Consider the following 17,139-nt stretch of genomic DNA (forward strand, 5'->3'; position numbering starts at 1 on the left):
TGGATACCCCCATAAATGACCCCATTGTAGAAACTACCCCCCTCAAGTTACTCAAAACTGATTTTAAAAACTTTGTTAACCCTTTAGGCGTTCCACAAGAATTAAAGGAAAATGGAGATGAAATTTCTAAATTTCACTTTTTTGGCAGATTTTCCATTTTATAATTTTTTTTTCTTTAACACATTGAGAGTTAACAGCCAAACAAAACTCAATATTTATTACCCTGATTCCGCGGTTTACAGAAACACCCCACATGTGGTCATAAACTGCTGTACGGGCACACGGCAGGGCGCAGAAGGAAAGGAATGCCATACGGTTTTTGGAAGGTAGATTGTGCTGGATTGGTTTTCTGAACGCCATATGTTTTTTATTTTTGTGCCGATCGTCTTGTGCAGGGGCTCGTTTTTTGCAGAAAGTGTTTAGGTTTTTATTGGTACCATTTTTGGGTACATAGGATTTTTTGATCATTCATTATTACACTTTATGGTGCAAGGTGACCCAAAAATTGGCTGTTTTGGAACAATTTTCATTTATTTATTTTGACAGCGTTCATCTGAGGAGTTAGGTCATGTGATAGTTTTATAGAGAAGATCGTTACGGACGTGGCAATACCTAATATGTATACTTTTTCTTATTTATTTAAGTTTTACACAATAATAGCATTTTTGAAACCCAAAAAATGATGTTTTAGTGTCTTTATAGTCTGAGAGCCATAGCTTTTTCTATTTTTTGGGCGATTGTCTTAAATAGGGTATCATTTTTTGCGGGACGAGGTGACGGTTTGATTGGTACTATTTCGGGGGTCATAAGCCTTTTTGATCGCTTGCTGTTGCACTTTTTGTGATGTAAGGTGACAAAAATAGCTTTTTGGGCACTGTTTTTTTAATTTTATTTTTATGGTGTTTATCGGACGGGGTCTATCATGTGATATATTTATAGAGATGGTCGTTACGGACGCAGTGACACCTAATATGTGTATTTTATTTTTTCATTTTTTTATAGGAAAAGGCAATGTTCTTTTTTCTAATTTTACATTTTTATTTATTTATTTTTACTTTTATTATTTTCACTTTTTTTTATCAGTTCCCTCTTGGATCTTGAAGATCCAGTGGGGCTGATAGTTGTACTATACTTTGCAATGCTCTTGCATTCCAAAGTATAGTACTTCCAGATTGCCTGTAGGTGGCAGCACTGGACGCCTTTGCCATGGAAACCGGACGCTTTTGCAAAGTGTCCGGTTGCCATGGCAACCATCGGGTGCTGCAATCACAGCGCTGCAGCCCCGATGGTGGAGAGAGGGAGCTCCCTCCCTCTGTTAACCCCATGGATGCCGCAACCATCTATAGGGGTTACAGGAGAGTGTCAGCATAGAGCTGACACTCTCTGCTGATGGCGGCGGCTCAGTAATGGAGCCGCCGCCATCGCACACAGCAGGGGGATCGGGGGGGGGGGGCAGCGCTGGAAAGGGGGGGGGTTCGGGAGGCTGCCCACAATATCGAGGAAGGCTGGGGCAGGAGGGGCGGCTAGAAAATTAATGCAGGGGGCGGACCGCATGCCATCAGCGCAGGAGAGGGGCACAGATCGTCGGGGCACAGAGGGGCACTAAGGGCTTGGAGGGGCACAGATCGGGGGGGGCATGAGGAACACTATCGGCTTTCAGGCTCTGATCTGCAGAGCGCAGATCAGAGCCTGAAACCGGCATTTTAACACTGCCGCGATCCGATTGGTTAGTCTGCACAGACTAACCAATCGGATCGATTGCCGGCAAGGGGCCACTCTGATTGGCCCCTTGCTGGCATTACTGGCCTGTATGCTGTCCGTGACAGCACCAGGGCAGGGGCAGAAGCTTTAATCCAAGCGCTTTGCAGCGCTTGGATTAAAGAGCTGGCTTGACGTCTATACACGTGGTAGCTGCACGGGGCATGTGCAGCTATCACGTATATATACAGATTGCAGTCGTGAAAGGGTTAATCGGGAATTCCCAATAATGAGGAAGGACCATTTAAAGGGACCTGTTCTATTAGAGGATAGGCTAAAATTTTCAAGGAAGTAGTAATAATATGTTATTTTTCTAATTTAAAGGGGTATTCCCATCTGAGACAATGGGGGCATATCGCTAGGATATGCCCCCATTGTCTGATAGGTGCGGGTCCTACCTCTGGGACCCAGACCTACACCGAGAATGGAGCAGGGAAGGTGGTGGCTGGAAAATCCGGGGTCCGGCCACCACCAAGCACTCTCCCCGTAGTAGTGAATGGGAGCACACCACGCTTGCACAGTCACCGCTCCCATTTATTTCTATGGGGACAGCGGAAATAATCTGGCCAGTGCTCGGCTATTTTCGGCCGTCCCATAGAAATAAATGGAGGGCGGCTGCGCATGTGCAGTGCGCCCTCCACAACTTTCAGGGCACCGTTCTCAGTGTAGGGACCCGCACCTATCAGACAATGGGGCCATATCCTAGCGAGATGTCTGATATGGGAAAACCCCTTTATGGGCAAATTTGAAGTACAGGGGATGACGACATCATAGCTTTAAATTGTGACCTTAGATGGCAAAAATAATTAAGATCCACATTTTCATAAAATATTTTAATATTAAAAGTAATTGTACATGTGCTTTATAAACCAGTTGCATAAAATAGACCAGTTATATGAAAACTTTACGTCTTTTAAGGCTTTATCACAGTAATGTATCTGCTGCTACTGTTTCCCTCGTAAAAATAGTGCAAATTGTAAAAATACATAATTAGAAAAGGTTAGTTCAGAACAAGTCCCTGTATATCTCATGCAGGAGTGGTGGAGGTTCAATACAGGTCGTGATACATCTATTACAGATGACGAAAGTTCACAAAATACTTGTAGTTGGCAGAGTTGGTGTGAATCAGTGGCACACGTGATTGGACATTCAGAACAAGTCCTTGAAGATCTCTTAGAGATGAGATTCCACACAAGTCTTTTTAGTTGTGGTTGACTATATAGTAATAATGTGGGTAAAGTTTATGCATATATCATTTTCAACCTCTTGCAGACTTGTGTGGAGACTCAGTACAAGTCCTTGCCAATCTCTTGCAGTTATACTTGAAGAAAGACAAGTTCTTGTACACCAATTTTGACAGAATTGTGCACAGAATCTCAATATAAATCCTTATAAATCTCTTGCAGGAGAGGATGGAGGCTCATTTCTGCCTCTGTTTTCCTTACAAGTTGCAAATACTGGACATGCTCTGTTACAACTTGTCTAAGGTCCGTCATCTTTTGGAGAAGTTTAGCAAAGAGTTGACAGGAGTCCGGGTGATTTAACTTGAGTTGCAGTTCAAGGGCCTGTAGCAAAGTGTCCTGAATATCTTCTATCGGCTTAACATGCAATAAACCAGGGCGATCTGGGTGAAGAAAGAGATGGACAGCAATGAATCCAAGGTAATTGGACTGATACTTATATTTTAGCCATAAAAAGCCATAATATGCTACTGTAAGACCAATAAAAGTAAATTTCATGAAAAACGATACAGTAGTCACATACAATCCGTAGAAACAAGTTGACAAGTGACATTTACAGACATCAGGCTTAAAAGGAGTATGTCAGGAGTTCTGACTATGCTAATCTGCTGACAGCACTAAGTAGAAGCTGGGAAGAGCAGTACAAAAATACCTTTTGTAGAGCTTTTCTCATCAGAAGTAGTGTGAATATAAAGTTTTATTCTGCCATATTCTGCACTTGCAAGTGTCCAAGGTGGGGCTTCACTGTAAGATGCCTTCTGTATTGCTTCATAGCTTCTCCCCCCTGCTATGAGTTACAGCTGTAGTGGTCTAATGGCTGGATATTAAGGCTGTCACTCAGAGTTGAGAGCACTTCACAGTTAAAGGGGTTGTCTGAGTTATTTTTTTGTTCTTTGTATGTTTCTAACTAGGCAAATGTAAGGACTTTACAATTCACTTACTTTACCTCCAGTGGCTGCTTTCTCAGATTTCACTGAGGGTCACATGACCTGTGATGTTAGCTTCTCTCCCTGCTCTGATGATGTTTTGTGCACAAGCCTGAGAGCTCAGATATGAGTCTGTACACAAGACGTCACTGTGCTGGCCACGCCCCCTGCACTGCCGTCTGCTGCTGTCTGCTCTCTCCCTGGATTCTTAACCCCTTCAGCTGCACAGGCTTTACGGAGTAGCTGCAGGCAGTGAGGAGACAAATGCTGGGCACAGGAGCTGACAGAGGAGTTCTGCAGGGCATTGTACAAGTGCTGGTAGGGGGAGGATCCAGTGTGTATCAGCAGTGTCGTTATACAGCTGAGACTTGTAGTCCTATATAGAGATGAGTGAATTTCTTAAAAGTTCAATTCGGCTGATTCGCCGAATTTCACAAAAAATTTGCTTCGTGACGAAGTACTTAAGTAGCGGGTGCAATGATAGGGAGCTGCGATAGCACTGCCTCCGTCATTGTACCCCTCAGATGCCGGGTTCATACATGATTGCGGCATCTGAGTGAAAATTAACAATACATTTTTTTTTTTATCAAACTTACCACCTCCATTTGCTCGCGACGGGCCGGCCGCCGCCATCTTGCTTGAAGATCTCGGCCGAAATCCTGTGTGCTGTGAGATTACGTAATCACTCCGGCTGACGTGGTGATGTATGATGTCATCATGTCGCCCGGCGTGATGATGTAATCTCGCGTTGCACGGGATTTCGGCCAAGAACTTCAAGCAAGATGGAGGTTGGCGGCCCGTCGCGAGCAAATGGAGGAGGTAAGTTTGAATGTTTTTGTTTTTCATACTATTTCAGGTTAAATCGATTCGCTGACATGAAGCACAAGGAAATTCGGCTTCTAGGCTAATTGAATTTATCCTGAAATTCGGGTCAAATTTCACTTTGTGGGATTCGATTCACTCATCTCTAGTCCTATACATACAACATATTGCTGAGTCTCCCAGCAGGCAGACATGTCACTCAGGGCAGCACTTGTATTCACTCCCTTTACAGAGCAGGGGGGGGGGGGGGGGGGGGGGGGGGGGGGGGGGGGCAGAGATTGTTGTTATTGCAGGTAAACAAAGGGTCAGAAGACAACCAGAGAAATGAGAAAATAGATATTTTTTCCCGAAAACTTGCTTAGCTTAGTTATATATTGCTGACCATGAGATTTACAGTGCTATATATTTTTTTTTCATAACTTGGACAACCCTTTTAAGCCCCACTCTCGGCATTTGCAGGAGCAGAATCTGGCAGAACAAAACTTTATATTCACACTACTGCTGTTGAGAAAAGCTCCATATAAGCTATGTTGGTACTGCCATCAGCAGTACCAATTGAGTGCTGACAGACTGAGTGCTGACAGACTCAATTTAACCCCTTAAGGACCCTGCCATATTTCACCTTAAGGACCAGGCCTTTTTTTGCAAATCTGACCAGTGTCACTTTATGTGGTGATAACTTTAAAACGCTTTTACTTATCCAGGCTATTCTGAGATTGTTTTCTCATCACATATTGTACTTCATAACAGTGGTAAAATTGAGTAAAATTTTTTATTTTTAGTTATAAAAAAAAAAAATTACAAAAAATTTGGAAACATTAGCAAATTTCCAAATTTCAATTTCTCTACTTTTATAATAGACAATTATACCTCCTAAAATAGTTATTACTTTACATTCCCCATATGTCTACTTCATGTTTGGATCATTTTGTGAATGCCATTTTATTTTTTGGGGATGTTAGAAGGCTTAGAAGTTTAGAAGCAAATCTTGAAATTTTTCAGAAAATTTCCAAAACCCACTTTTTAAGGACCAGTTCAGGTCTGAAGTCACTTTGTGAGCCTTACATAATAGAATCCACCCAAAAATGACCCCATTTTAAAAACTACACCCCTCAAGGTATTCAAGGGTCCTTAAGGGGTTAAATAAGTGTAAAAAAAAAAAAGGAAGAAAGAAAAAAATCAACATATATTCGGTATCCAGGTGCTGTTTGATAAAAACACTGTACCAAAACTACACTGGACTTGTACTTATCATATACAGTTTCTGAAATACACTGTTCCTGTTATACAGTTGGCAGGTTGTGCAAAGTTATATCCCATTTACAAATGTCTTCTGCCTCAATGCTGAATTAACAGATACTTCTTATATTGTTTATTTCAGTGAGCCCAAGACCCAGAACAAACAATACAAGTGCAATAATAATATTACAGGCTATAGTTACTACACATCTGGAGAAGGGTCGTTGGTCCAGGGAGTTATTCTGATTGCCTGATTGGAGTTGGGAAGGAATTTTTTCCCCCTAAAATGAGGAAAATTGGCTACTACCTCATGAGGGGTTTGCCTTCTTCTGGATCAACTTTCCAAGATAACAGGATTGATGCATGTCTTTTTTCAGCCTTGCAAACTATGCCAATATGTCAAATAATATTCACATCAATGACTTTACACAAAATTGTTGGTGATGGTTTAGGTACAGAGTATTAATATATCGTATCTAATGATTTATGAAAGCACATTGTGTAAATGAGTAATTTAAATGTGAGTTGTATTTATGTAGGCAGTAGAGCCTTATCGTGTGTTAGCATTACTAAAACACGTACAATGTAAAGTAACTGATGCGCATTGTGAACCCACAATGCTTTATTTCACTAAATAAAAGGTGTTACTTAAAGGGTTTCTACCACCAGAAATACTGTTATGTAGCTGACTGATATAGCGATGCGCTAATGTCAGCACTACATAACAGTATGTTTCTAACATTAGTCCCTGCAGCCGTTTATGTAAAAAATGCACTTTTATAATATGCTAATGAGCCTCTAGGTGCTATGTGGGCGTAAAATCAGCACCTAGAGGCTCCGTCCACTCACCCATTATCCCGCCCAGGTCCCCTGTTCTGCCCGCCCCGCTCCTCTTGATTGATGCCACGGTCCACCGCATCATTGACGAAATCCCGCGCCTGCGCCGTTTACTTCTGTCTTTGGCGCAGGCGCAGTGAGTGAAGGCCGCTCTCCTGATGCCGGCTTCCTCACTGTGACGTAGTCGGCGCAGGCGCAGTGAGGAATCCGGCACCAGGATCGCATCATTCACTCACTGCGCCGAAGACAGAAGTGAACGGCGCAGGGGCGGGATTTCGTCAATGATGCGGCGGACCGTGGCATCAATCAAGAGGAGCGGGGCGGGCAGAACAGGGGACCTGGGCGGGATAATGGGTGAGTGGACGGAGCCTCTAGGTGCTGATTTTACGCCCACATAGCACCTAGAGGCTCATTAGCATATTATAAAAGTGCATTTTTTACATAAACGGCTGCAGGGACTAATGTTAGAAAGATACTGTTATGTAGTGCTGACATTAGCGCATCGCTATATCAGTCAGCTACATAACAGTATTTCTGGTGGTAGAAACCCTTTAAAGCTATACTCTTCATTAATACAATGAGTGAGAAACTGCAGCCGCATCCCCCTCCTCTCCTTCCTTCCTATATGCTACTTAGCATTTTACACTACAGATATGTTTGTTTTTGTAACTGAGGTTTTCTTCTAATAGAGGCACGACATTGGCAAATACAGACTGCAGGAAGGTTGCCACTTTACCATAATATATTAAAAAAAATTAAATTAATATGAAATGGCAAACAGAGGTCATTGATCTCAAGGGGGCGACCAGCACGTACTAGCCATTTAGGGCATATACTGTGGATATGCCATTATGGCCTACGTCTGAAATAACCCTTTAAGCAAAAACAAAGCTTTGGTAAACCATGATGGGTGCTGTAGTAGTGTAACTGGTTGAGACATGCAGTTATTTTCATTTGTCTTTAAAGTATATGCTTTAAATATCATGAAATCTAATAAAATACGATTATTTTATATTTTATAACTTGTAAACACCCAACATTTGCATCCCAATCTACTTCTGCTTAAAGGAGTCTGGTTTGAACTTGCTGCTATTATATTTTCTACAAGGTTTTTTTTTTTTTGCCTTCCTCTGGATCAACTTGCAGGATAACAGGCCGAACTAGATGGACAGATGTCTTTTTTCGGTCTTATGTACTATGTTACTATGTTACACCTGTAGAGAAGTACACCCAGTAAACGTATCCTGAAATGACATTGCTTTCATCTGACGTTTATTAGGTGGTTACACTTTAACAAATTCAGCCTCTGTGCCCAGCATTGAAGTCATATCTCATAAAATCTACCCATTACAAAGCATAGCTGGGAACGATGCCATGTTATAACTATTGAGCACACAACACCCTCTGGCACGGAACATATCTTACCTCCACTAAGAATGATGATAGCTATGAAGATGGCAAGGTCACTGTCATCCAATTCTAGAGCATTAAATCTTATGGCAAATTCAAACTTGGGCTCCATAAATTCACCAAATGGTTTCCTCAAGCTCTTGAGAAATTCTCGGGTCATAAAACCTTGTCCATCAGCGATGAGAACACCATCTTTATTCATGAGGGAGGCCAGCATTGTAAATATGATCTCATGGACGCCGTACTTCAGGAGAGTTACTTGGTCATTTAGGTCAAGACTGACAAATCCTGGGATGTTTTTGGCAAATTCAGTGATTTCCCGTACAGATTCCACTGATCGAGATTGACATCTTTGGAAAATGCGAATAGCAACTTCCTTATTTTGCTCCATATAAGGATTTAAATAATGGCATTTGATTTGATCCTCTCCCATCATCAGTGAGTTCATATCATAGATCACCACAGGCTAGAAGAAGACCAACAGTATATATTATTCATATATCCATCTTTACATCCACACACTACTGCTCCTAGAGATATGATCTAAATTAGGCTCTGTTCATAGTGGATCCTTACTATAATGGACACCCATAGCAACTGACTGACCCCACTGGCTTTTAATGGGCCTGTTGGGTTTCCTTCATGGTATCCATTATTTTGATGGGAAGAATAGTGCACCATGCTGTACTATCTTTCCCATCAACTATGATGGAATTTCCAATGGGGGCAGCTGGGAGCCTCCAACGAAAATGTGAACAGACCCTGACTTATTTGGATACATAGTTGCCCCAATTTATATTACATACAGTACTATTAAAGGTGTTCTCCAGGAATATCAACTGTCAAGGGAAAACTCTTAGCCTACATTGCCTCCTGAAAGATTCATACCTACCTGCTCCATGCTGCTCTGATCATACATGCTGACTCCTGTTCCTCCTTCTTCTGGCTTGTTTTCTTCTGGCTGCATCATGGACATGACTATGTGCACCGCTGCAGTCATCGGTGATGTGCTACTTGGGCTACTTTGACATTAGCGTTTTTTGCAGATCCATCATGCATCCGTCATAAATGGATCCGGTTGTATTATGTCTTCTATGGCTATGACAGATCCGTCTTGAACACCATTGAAAGTCAATAGGGGACAAATCCGTTTTCTATTGTGTCAGAGAAAACGGATCCATCCCCATTGACTTACATTGTGTGTCAGGACGGATCCGTCTTGCTCCCTACCACATCGCGGACAGAAAAACGCTGAAGGCAGTGTTTTGGTGTCCACCTCCAGAGCAGAATGGTGACTGAACGGAGGCAAACTGATGCATTCTGTGCAGATCCTTTTCCATTCACAATGCATTAGGGCAAAACTGATCTGTTTTGGACCGCTTTTGAGAGCCCATGATGGATCTCAGAAACGGAAAGCCAAAACGCTAGTGTGAAAGTAGCCTTAGGGATATGTCCCTGCTGAAGAACCAAGGACTGGAAGATGGAGGAACAGGAGCCAGTGAGCAGGATCGGAGCAGTGGGTAGTATGGATGATATAGGCCAGGGGCCTTTCTTTCATATTGATATTCCCATAACCCCCCCCCAGGCCAGACTTGTAAAAAAAAGATTACTTAACTGCTTCCTGGCGCTGAGTCCCCACTCCTTTTCCTCCAGACATATGCTGGTCCACTGAGCTCCCTCGATGTCAACATCTGGTATGACTTTGCCGCAGCCTATCACTGGCTGCGGCGAAGACTGGATCCCCTTGTGTCATGTTACAATTTCTTATGACGCAAGGGGAGCTGGTCACCACCATGGCCAGCGATTGGCTGTGGCAATGTCAAGCTGGTTGTTGACATCGAGGGAGCTCAACAGAGCAGCCCAGGCCTGGAGGAGAAGGAGCGGGGAGCCAGTGCTGGCAGCAGTTAATCCTTCCTTTACAGGTCCAGCCAAGTGTGCGTGAGGGGGTGTTTACCAACCCGCCCCCCTTCTATTCGTGCACAACCCCTTTAAATGGAACTGAGCTACAATATCACTGTCACGGACGTACCAAGACATAGGGACGTCCTGGCGACAGTGAGTGACAGAAGATCTGTGAGACTGGCAACACATGGTTTGATCTGACAGGTTTTCCTTGTGGATCAATAGGTGTCTGTGTTGTTTCTGGTAATGGCCACACCCCTTACCTCCAGGTGTTGCTTATGTGGTAATTTAACCTTCCTTATTTATAGTTGCTTCTCCCACTATACTGTGCGGTTTATAGCTTCTGTGCCTATGAATTGTTTGTGGTTGGATCTCAGCTCAGTTCCTGATGCTTCCATAGCCTCTTTGAAGGTAAGTCTTTACTTTCACTTTTGTATTTTGTTTGGGTTCTGTGTGTTGCATTTCCCTATTTTTTGTATTAGGCCTGAAGTAGACTCCTGTTCGCCCTTCCTTTTGGTGGAACAGGTAGTCTTGTCCCTGCCATTAGTACCAGGGTCCTATAGGGCTAGATAGGACTCTAGGTATTCCTACGTATGAACACACCTACCTTTGGGGTTTGTTCATACTAGTAGTCAGTTAGGATTTTGGTTAGGGTTTTCACTAGGAGGTGTCCATCTTCCTTCCCTAGTTCTCAGGCCTGATTCCCTGTTTCCCCCTTCCCTCCTATGCTCGGTGTGGTTTTTCCCTCCCACACCAAAGCGTGACAATCACACACAACCCAAGAATGGGTGGGGTGCTGTTTTTGGCAAGAAAGTCACAGTATATTATTATAACAGCTCCACATTTCACAATGATAAATCTGGCATGCAACTAATTACCATGCCCACTTTTAAGATGAAAAAAGTCAGAAATTTTGGCACAAAATGCCACTTGTGCCACAATTTGCAAATTTTCTATGTGAGGCTACTTTCACACCTGCGTTAGGTGCGGATCCGTCTGGTATCTGCACAGACGGATGCGCACCTATAATGCAAACGCTTGCATCCGTTCAGAACGGATCAGTTTGCATTACAATGAACTTTTTTGTATATGATAATGCAAACTGATCCGTTTTGACTTACATTGAAAGTCAATGGGAGGCGGATCCGTTTTCAATTGCACCATATTGTGTCAGTGAAAACGGATCCGTCCCCATTGACTTACATTGTAAGTCAGGACAGATCCGTTTGGCTCCGCATCGTCAGGCGGACACCAAAACGCAGCGAGCAGCGTTTTGGTGTCCGCCTCCAGAGCGGAATGCAGGCTGAACGGAGCCAAACTGATGCATTCTGAACGGATCCTTATCCATTCAAAATGCATTGGGGCTAAACTGATCCGTCTTTTGGCCGCTTGTGAGAGCCCGGAAACGGATCTCACAAGCGGACCCAGAAACGCCAGTGTGAAAGTAGCCTGAGCTGGTGTATAAATTAGATACATTCCCCCATAGTTTTTCAGTTTTTACACACTGCTTTGTCTGGAAGCCCAAGATAAAGACAGATAATTCATGTCCTTGTCTAAAATTATGTCCTGTATTTTTTGTGTACACAAGTATCTCAAGCTTTCAAAATGTGTCAGTAATTACATAAAAGGAAAAGAACTCTCCAAAAATGATTCCGGACAAGCCTTACAACAGTAGATAATACAATCACAGTAAATCATGTACACTCATAACTCCCACTCACTGATTTGTCTGTTGTCCTTCCGGTCAATATGGCTCTGGCCTTAGCTTTTGTTAAAGGGAAGGACTTGAGATATGAGTCATACAAGTGCTTTGCCAGGACTCGTTGATCAGCGCATTCTGGATTCAGCTGGTCGATGTCACTGGAAATCTCAGCCAAAAGCTTCTCCTTCTCCGCCTGAGGCATCCGTCCAAACCTGATGGCTAAAAAAAGATTATTTTTTTTTGTGTTGTCGAGTATTGAGATTATTAGTAACATTTTGGAGAGCCACCATAGCGTGGTAAAACAAGAATGTGGTATCATAAAACATGCAATATATTCCACCCGACACATTCTCAGGTGCCTTGTTTTACACAATGTATCAGGCAAAACATTTTGAATTAGCGCCATAAGTTTATTAACTCCCATCTTTACATTTTTTGGTAAGTATAGGTAGTGATAACAGCTATGAATAGGTGATGAAATAAGCTTTAGTCACCTTTCAAATGTTCCACCACTCCAGCACCTCCAGTCCAGTCCCGGCTGTCTCGGATTGATGACTTCCTGTTTATCTTCACATGACCGCTACAGCCGATCACTGGCCTCAGCAATCACGTGGCGTTCATGCATACATGACTGCTGAGGACAGTGACTAGCTAGAGCAGTCACCTGAAGATGAATGAAATGTTATCATTTCCAGACATGGGGGACCGGAAATGGCGGTGAAGGAGTGGTGGGACATTTCAAAGATAGGTATAGCGTATTCCAATATTTTTTAAGGTTTCCTGCTCATAGTTTCTTTATAAATTTCTCAGACAACTCCTTTAAGTGTAACTGATTTTTTTGATACAGTATTTTTTTTTAACAAGCAGCCTACAATATTGTTAAGAAAATATTGTATAGTAAATTCATCAAATTCACAATGGGGACACTTGCCCCAATTTGCTGGGTTCTTTTCCATCGTGTAATGGTGTTTACCATCCCAGCATCACATGTGCTCGCTTTGGTAAGCTGGGCTGTCTAGTTTAGAAAATCCAAAATCATGTACCTTATTATTGAATTTTGTGTTTAAACAGGGGGTCCTTGTCGGGATCCTCATCTCTTGTCCAAAGTAAAGATTGACTACAAAGAGAACCTCTGACTCTGGAGGACCTGACCCGTCCTGCACTTCACAGACAGCCCATTGACATGAATGGACACTGTGTAATGCTTTACTTCTCCTGTGGGGGTGCTGCAGAGAAACTGAACAGTTCCTGTCAGGTTTCACCAGATATTACAGCTGATTGCTAGGTGTCCAAATCAGAAACTCATGTTGAAGGAGAAAGTCGAGCTTTTGGTGGTAACAATGAGAGGAAAAACACCCAAGCTAAAAGGGTTATATAAGGGTATTATATCATGTGAACTTGGAGGACACGAATATTTTGGTTTCAAGCAGAAGATTTAGTGTTACACATGAAGATAAGTAGACACCAAAGAAATCATAAGCAAACTAGATGATGCGACTATCTGTACCCCAGGAGTCAAAACTGTCTTCAACCAGAATAGAGTTAAACAATTGCAAAAAAAGTAAGATTATACTAATGACCTCAAATTGTAGTCATTTGGAATACAACAACCAAGGTAACAGTATGTTTGGCCCTTTTCACACTAACATCTTGGCTTTCTTATATAACAGAGCCATGACAGCTATAGTAGGCAGATCTTTTTTTAAATGGATACTGGATTGATAGCAAGCATAGCATTGCACATTGCGCTTTCTTTGGTATAAGGGTTTGTTCACACGACAGATTCTGAAAACATGCTTATAAAATCAGCATGAATCAGGTTTGTAAGGTGTGTTTTTGTGCGTATCTTGCATGTTTTTTGTGCTGTTTTGACACGCTTTTTTTTGTGAGTGTGTGCATATTTCAATGCAAATCTGTATTTCTCCCTGCGGCTTTTGCTGTGGATCCGTAGAAAAAAACACGGGTACGGCACATTATATTCCACTTCCCATTCATTTTAATCGGATATTTAGGGCAGATACTGAGCAAGATAGGCCATGCTGCTTCTTTTCACCTTTTTTTTCCATGAGGAAACAAAAAGCAATTGCTGCTTCCTATTAAAATTAATGGGAGGCTTTTTGGAGGCGTTTTTTGGTGCTGATTCTGTGCACAAAATGTGGCAAAATAAGCACCAAAAAAACATGCAAATGGGCCCTAAAAGTAATGAAAAGGCAGACAGAAACCACAACAATACCCTAAACTGTCTCGCAAACTAAACCTAAACAGATTACTTATTTTCTAGTTAATATAAAATGTCACAGGCATAAAACAGATTTTAACAATATTTTCAAAAATTCTGATTTACGTCATGTAAATTGGGCAGAGTTTAAGTTACATTCCTTTAAAGGGTACATAAAGTGGCGGAAGGAGGGTGGGACATAAAATGTCCTACAGCTTGGTTTTAAACAACAAATAATGGGGCGCTCCCAAGACTAAAACCTACAAAAAAAGTAATGCACCCTACCAGCACTGGGGCTTATCCCAGGCACTACTCTGTGAAGAGCATAACAGAAGGAAACATGGTGGATGCCAGCAAGGTGCTGCCCCTCTCTTGCGAAGCCAGAAGGTCCCGAACTGGAAATGTCGTAGAAACAAGGAAAAATGGAGATCACAAAATCACCGCTAAAAGTTCAGTGATTTATGGAAACAATAAAACACAAGGGTAAGAAAGCTATGGGTTTCAGAGCGGTCCCCCTTCTTCATCAGGCACAGTGTGAAGAAGGGAAACCCGTTTGAAACATACAGCACTCTAACTCTTAGCCTTATAATTTATTGTCTTAATAAACCATTAGCGCTCCGGTTATCTCCACTTTCCTTGCTTCTATGACATCTACAGTTTGGTTTTCAAATGTTGGTAAGTATGGGTACTGTACACATTATATGAACACTGATTCTCAACACACCATTTTAGCAAAACGTCTGGGTCCATAAAAAAATGCGACCAAGAATTTTGGCAAGGGGGTATCGGTCACCAGTTGATGCTGCCTTTGGTTAAAGAGGACCCGTCACCAATCCAAAAAAGTGAGGATACTTTTACATGTGTGCTCTGCAGCAGGCTGTCCAACAAAAAATGCTGGGAATCAGCCGGACAAAAAAAAGTTGCGTGAAGCCCTTTTTGTCTGGCCAAATCCCTGCATATTTGTTGAGGGATCTCCACCGGATCCCATTATAGTCAATCGGGTCCGGTGAGCAGCCTACACTATCCGGAGAACTCTCTGGATAGCTGTGCCGCAGATGTGAAACTAGCCTGATATATTTATATATTCTACTGTAGTTGGCCATGTTTCTCTGAGCATGGCATACTTTCACTTGTGAATTTGTTAACCCCCCTCCCTCCCTTCTCCTTTCTGCAGTAATGTTTGCTGAGATTTCTGGCACCACAAGTGTCAATCTCAAGTGACTAGCCACAGAGATGTGGCTAGTTACTTCTCTTCTTTGCTAGGGTTTCAAAGCAGGAAGTGTTTCCCTTGGCTTGATTGTTTAGAAAAGTAACGATAGCGGTGATCCATAAGGCTAACACATATAGATTAGCGGTGTTGCATACAGAAACCAATCAGATGACAGTTTTTATTTTTATAAGGCAAATTGGAAAATCTAAGCAGTGACCTTATTGGCTGCAGCTGCTGACTCTTCCAAGTGTTGTTGTGAGCACGAATCGCTATATGTGACAGCAGCTGCCCTAAAACTGATCTAGCAGCATCCTATTGTTTTAGTAATTTGACTTTTTTTTAACCAGGAATAATACGAATGACCTCTCCAAGATCTGCTCAACAAACAGGAAATGTTTCCCTTAAAGACAATCTGAGCTGCCAGCCCGAAAAAAATGTGATCTCCACAAGCATCTTATGATTTATTGGTCATTTGACAATGTTGTTGCAATACCCACAAGTAGAAAACAAGATTATTTTCTTACAGTTCAGGATCGCTGCCAGAAAAGCCTCTTCTATGGGTCCTGGTATGAGCCGTGGCATGTAATAAACAAAACGCAGCGCTAAAACTCATTCCCAGGACTGAAATTCAGAAATCCCACATATGTCGCTCTCCAATATGGTCAAACATGGGCTTAGAAGAAGGTTCCTTGTAATCTTCACATTTCAGAAAGGGTGAACCATCAAAAGGCTAAAGTACTGGTTTATTATGGGCGTCAGGAAACAGGTAAAGTATGCTTCTCTCAACAGGTCCCACTGGGTGAGGAAATATTTAAAACCCACGTAGAAGTTGGAAAACCCCTTTAAGGCAAACAAAAAGGGTTGATGCTACATTAATTTTCCCATTTCCTACTGTTCTCTTACAAAAGTGGCCCTGATAACAACCTCTTTAATGGGCATCTGTCAGCAGCTTTGTACCTATGACACTGGCTGACCTGTTACATGTGCACTTGGCAGCTGAAGGCATCTGTGTTGGTCCCATGTTCATATGTGCCCGCATTACTGAGAAAAATGATGTTTTAATACATGAAAATGAGCCTCTAGGAGCAACGGGGGCGTTACCATTACACCTACAGGCTCTGCTCTCTCTGCAACTGCCGCTCCCTCTCCACTTTGATTGACAGGGCCAGACAGTGAAAACGTCATAACGCCTGCCTGGCCCTGTCAATCAAAGTGCAGTGGGTGCGGCAGTTGCAGAGAGAGCAGAGCCTCTGGGATATATAACGGTAACGCCCCTGTTGCTCCTACAGGCTCATTTGCATATATTAAAACATAATTTTTTTTAGCGGAACGGGCACATATGAACATGGGACCAACCATAGATACCTTCAGTTGCCAAGATCACATGTAACAGGTCAGCCAGTGTCATAGAGACAAATCTGCTGACAGATGCCCTTTAAAACCCACTTCGAAGTTGGAAAACCCAGTACATTCATTTTCAAAAATATGGCCGTATACCAAAGGGCTTTTCCCATCAATAAAATGATGGTATATTGCTAGGATATGCAATAGCTGTCTGACCAGTGAGGGCTCGAATGCCTGGACCCCCAACGATCCTGAGAATGAAGAGGCAGCGCTGCTGATTTAGCTCTGCAGTCTCTTCAGGTTTCCCAGCCACACTCCTGGCTGCCGGCATTCAAGTGAATGGCGCTGTATTTCCCTGGGCAAGAAACACACAATTGCTATTCTTTAGGATGTAAATGTAGGTTACTAGAAAACAATATAGAGTAAAAACTACGCAGTAAAAACTATTGCTGCTATAGGAACTCCTCCTCCTATTTTTCGCAACCTTCTCTTTGTTCATCTCAATTAGACATAGAATATTAGTTTCTTCC

The 17,139-nt window shown here is 42.5% G+C and overlaps 1 protein-coding gene across 1 annotated transcript in view; it reads right to left on the reverse strand.

Moving 5' to 3' along the window:
• Nucleotides 1-2,572: 2,572 nt before the first annotated feature.
• Nucleotides 2,573-17,139, reverse strand: part of PPARG (peroxisome proliferator activated receptor gamma) — a 64,362-nt gene continuing 49,795 nt past the window's right edge. The window contains exons 5-7 of the mRNA XM_040407861.1: nucleotides 11,857-12,056; nucleotides 8,249-8,699; nucleotides 2,573-3,382 (exon numbers count right to left, since the gene is read on the reverse strand). Coding sequence (XP_040263795.1) covers nucleotides 3,135-3,382; nucleotides 8,249-8,699; nucleotides 11,857-12,056 — 899 coding nt within the window. The 3' untranslated portion in view covers nucleotides 2,573-3,134. The remainder of the gene's footprint in view (nucleotides 3,383-8,248; nucleotides 8,700-11,856; nucleotides 12,057-17,139) is intronic.

Source organism: Bufo bufo, chromosome 9, assembly GCF_905171765.1.
Source record: "Bufo bufo chromosome 9, aBufBuf1.1, whole genome shotgun sequence".
NCBI classification, from domain to species: Eukaryota; Metazoa; Chordata; class Amphibia; order Anura; family Bufonidae; genus Bufo; species Bufo bufo.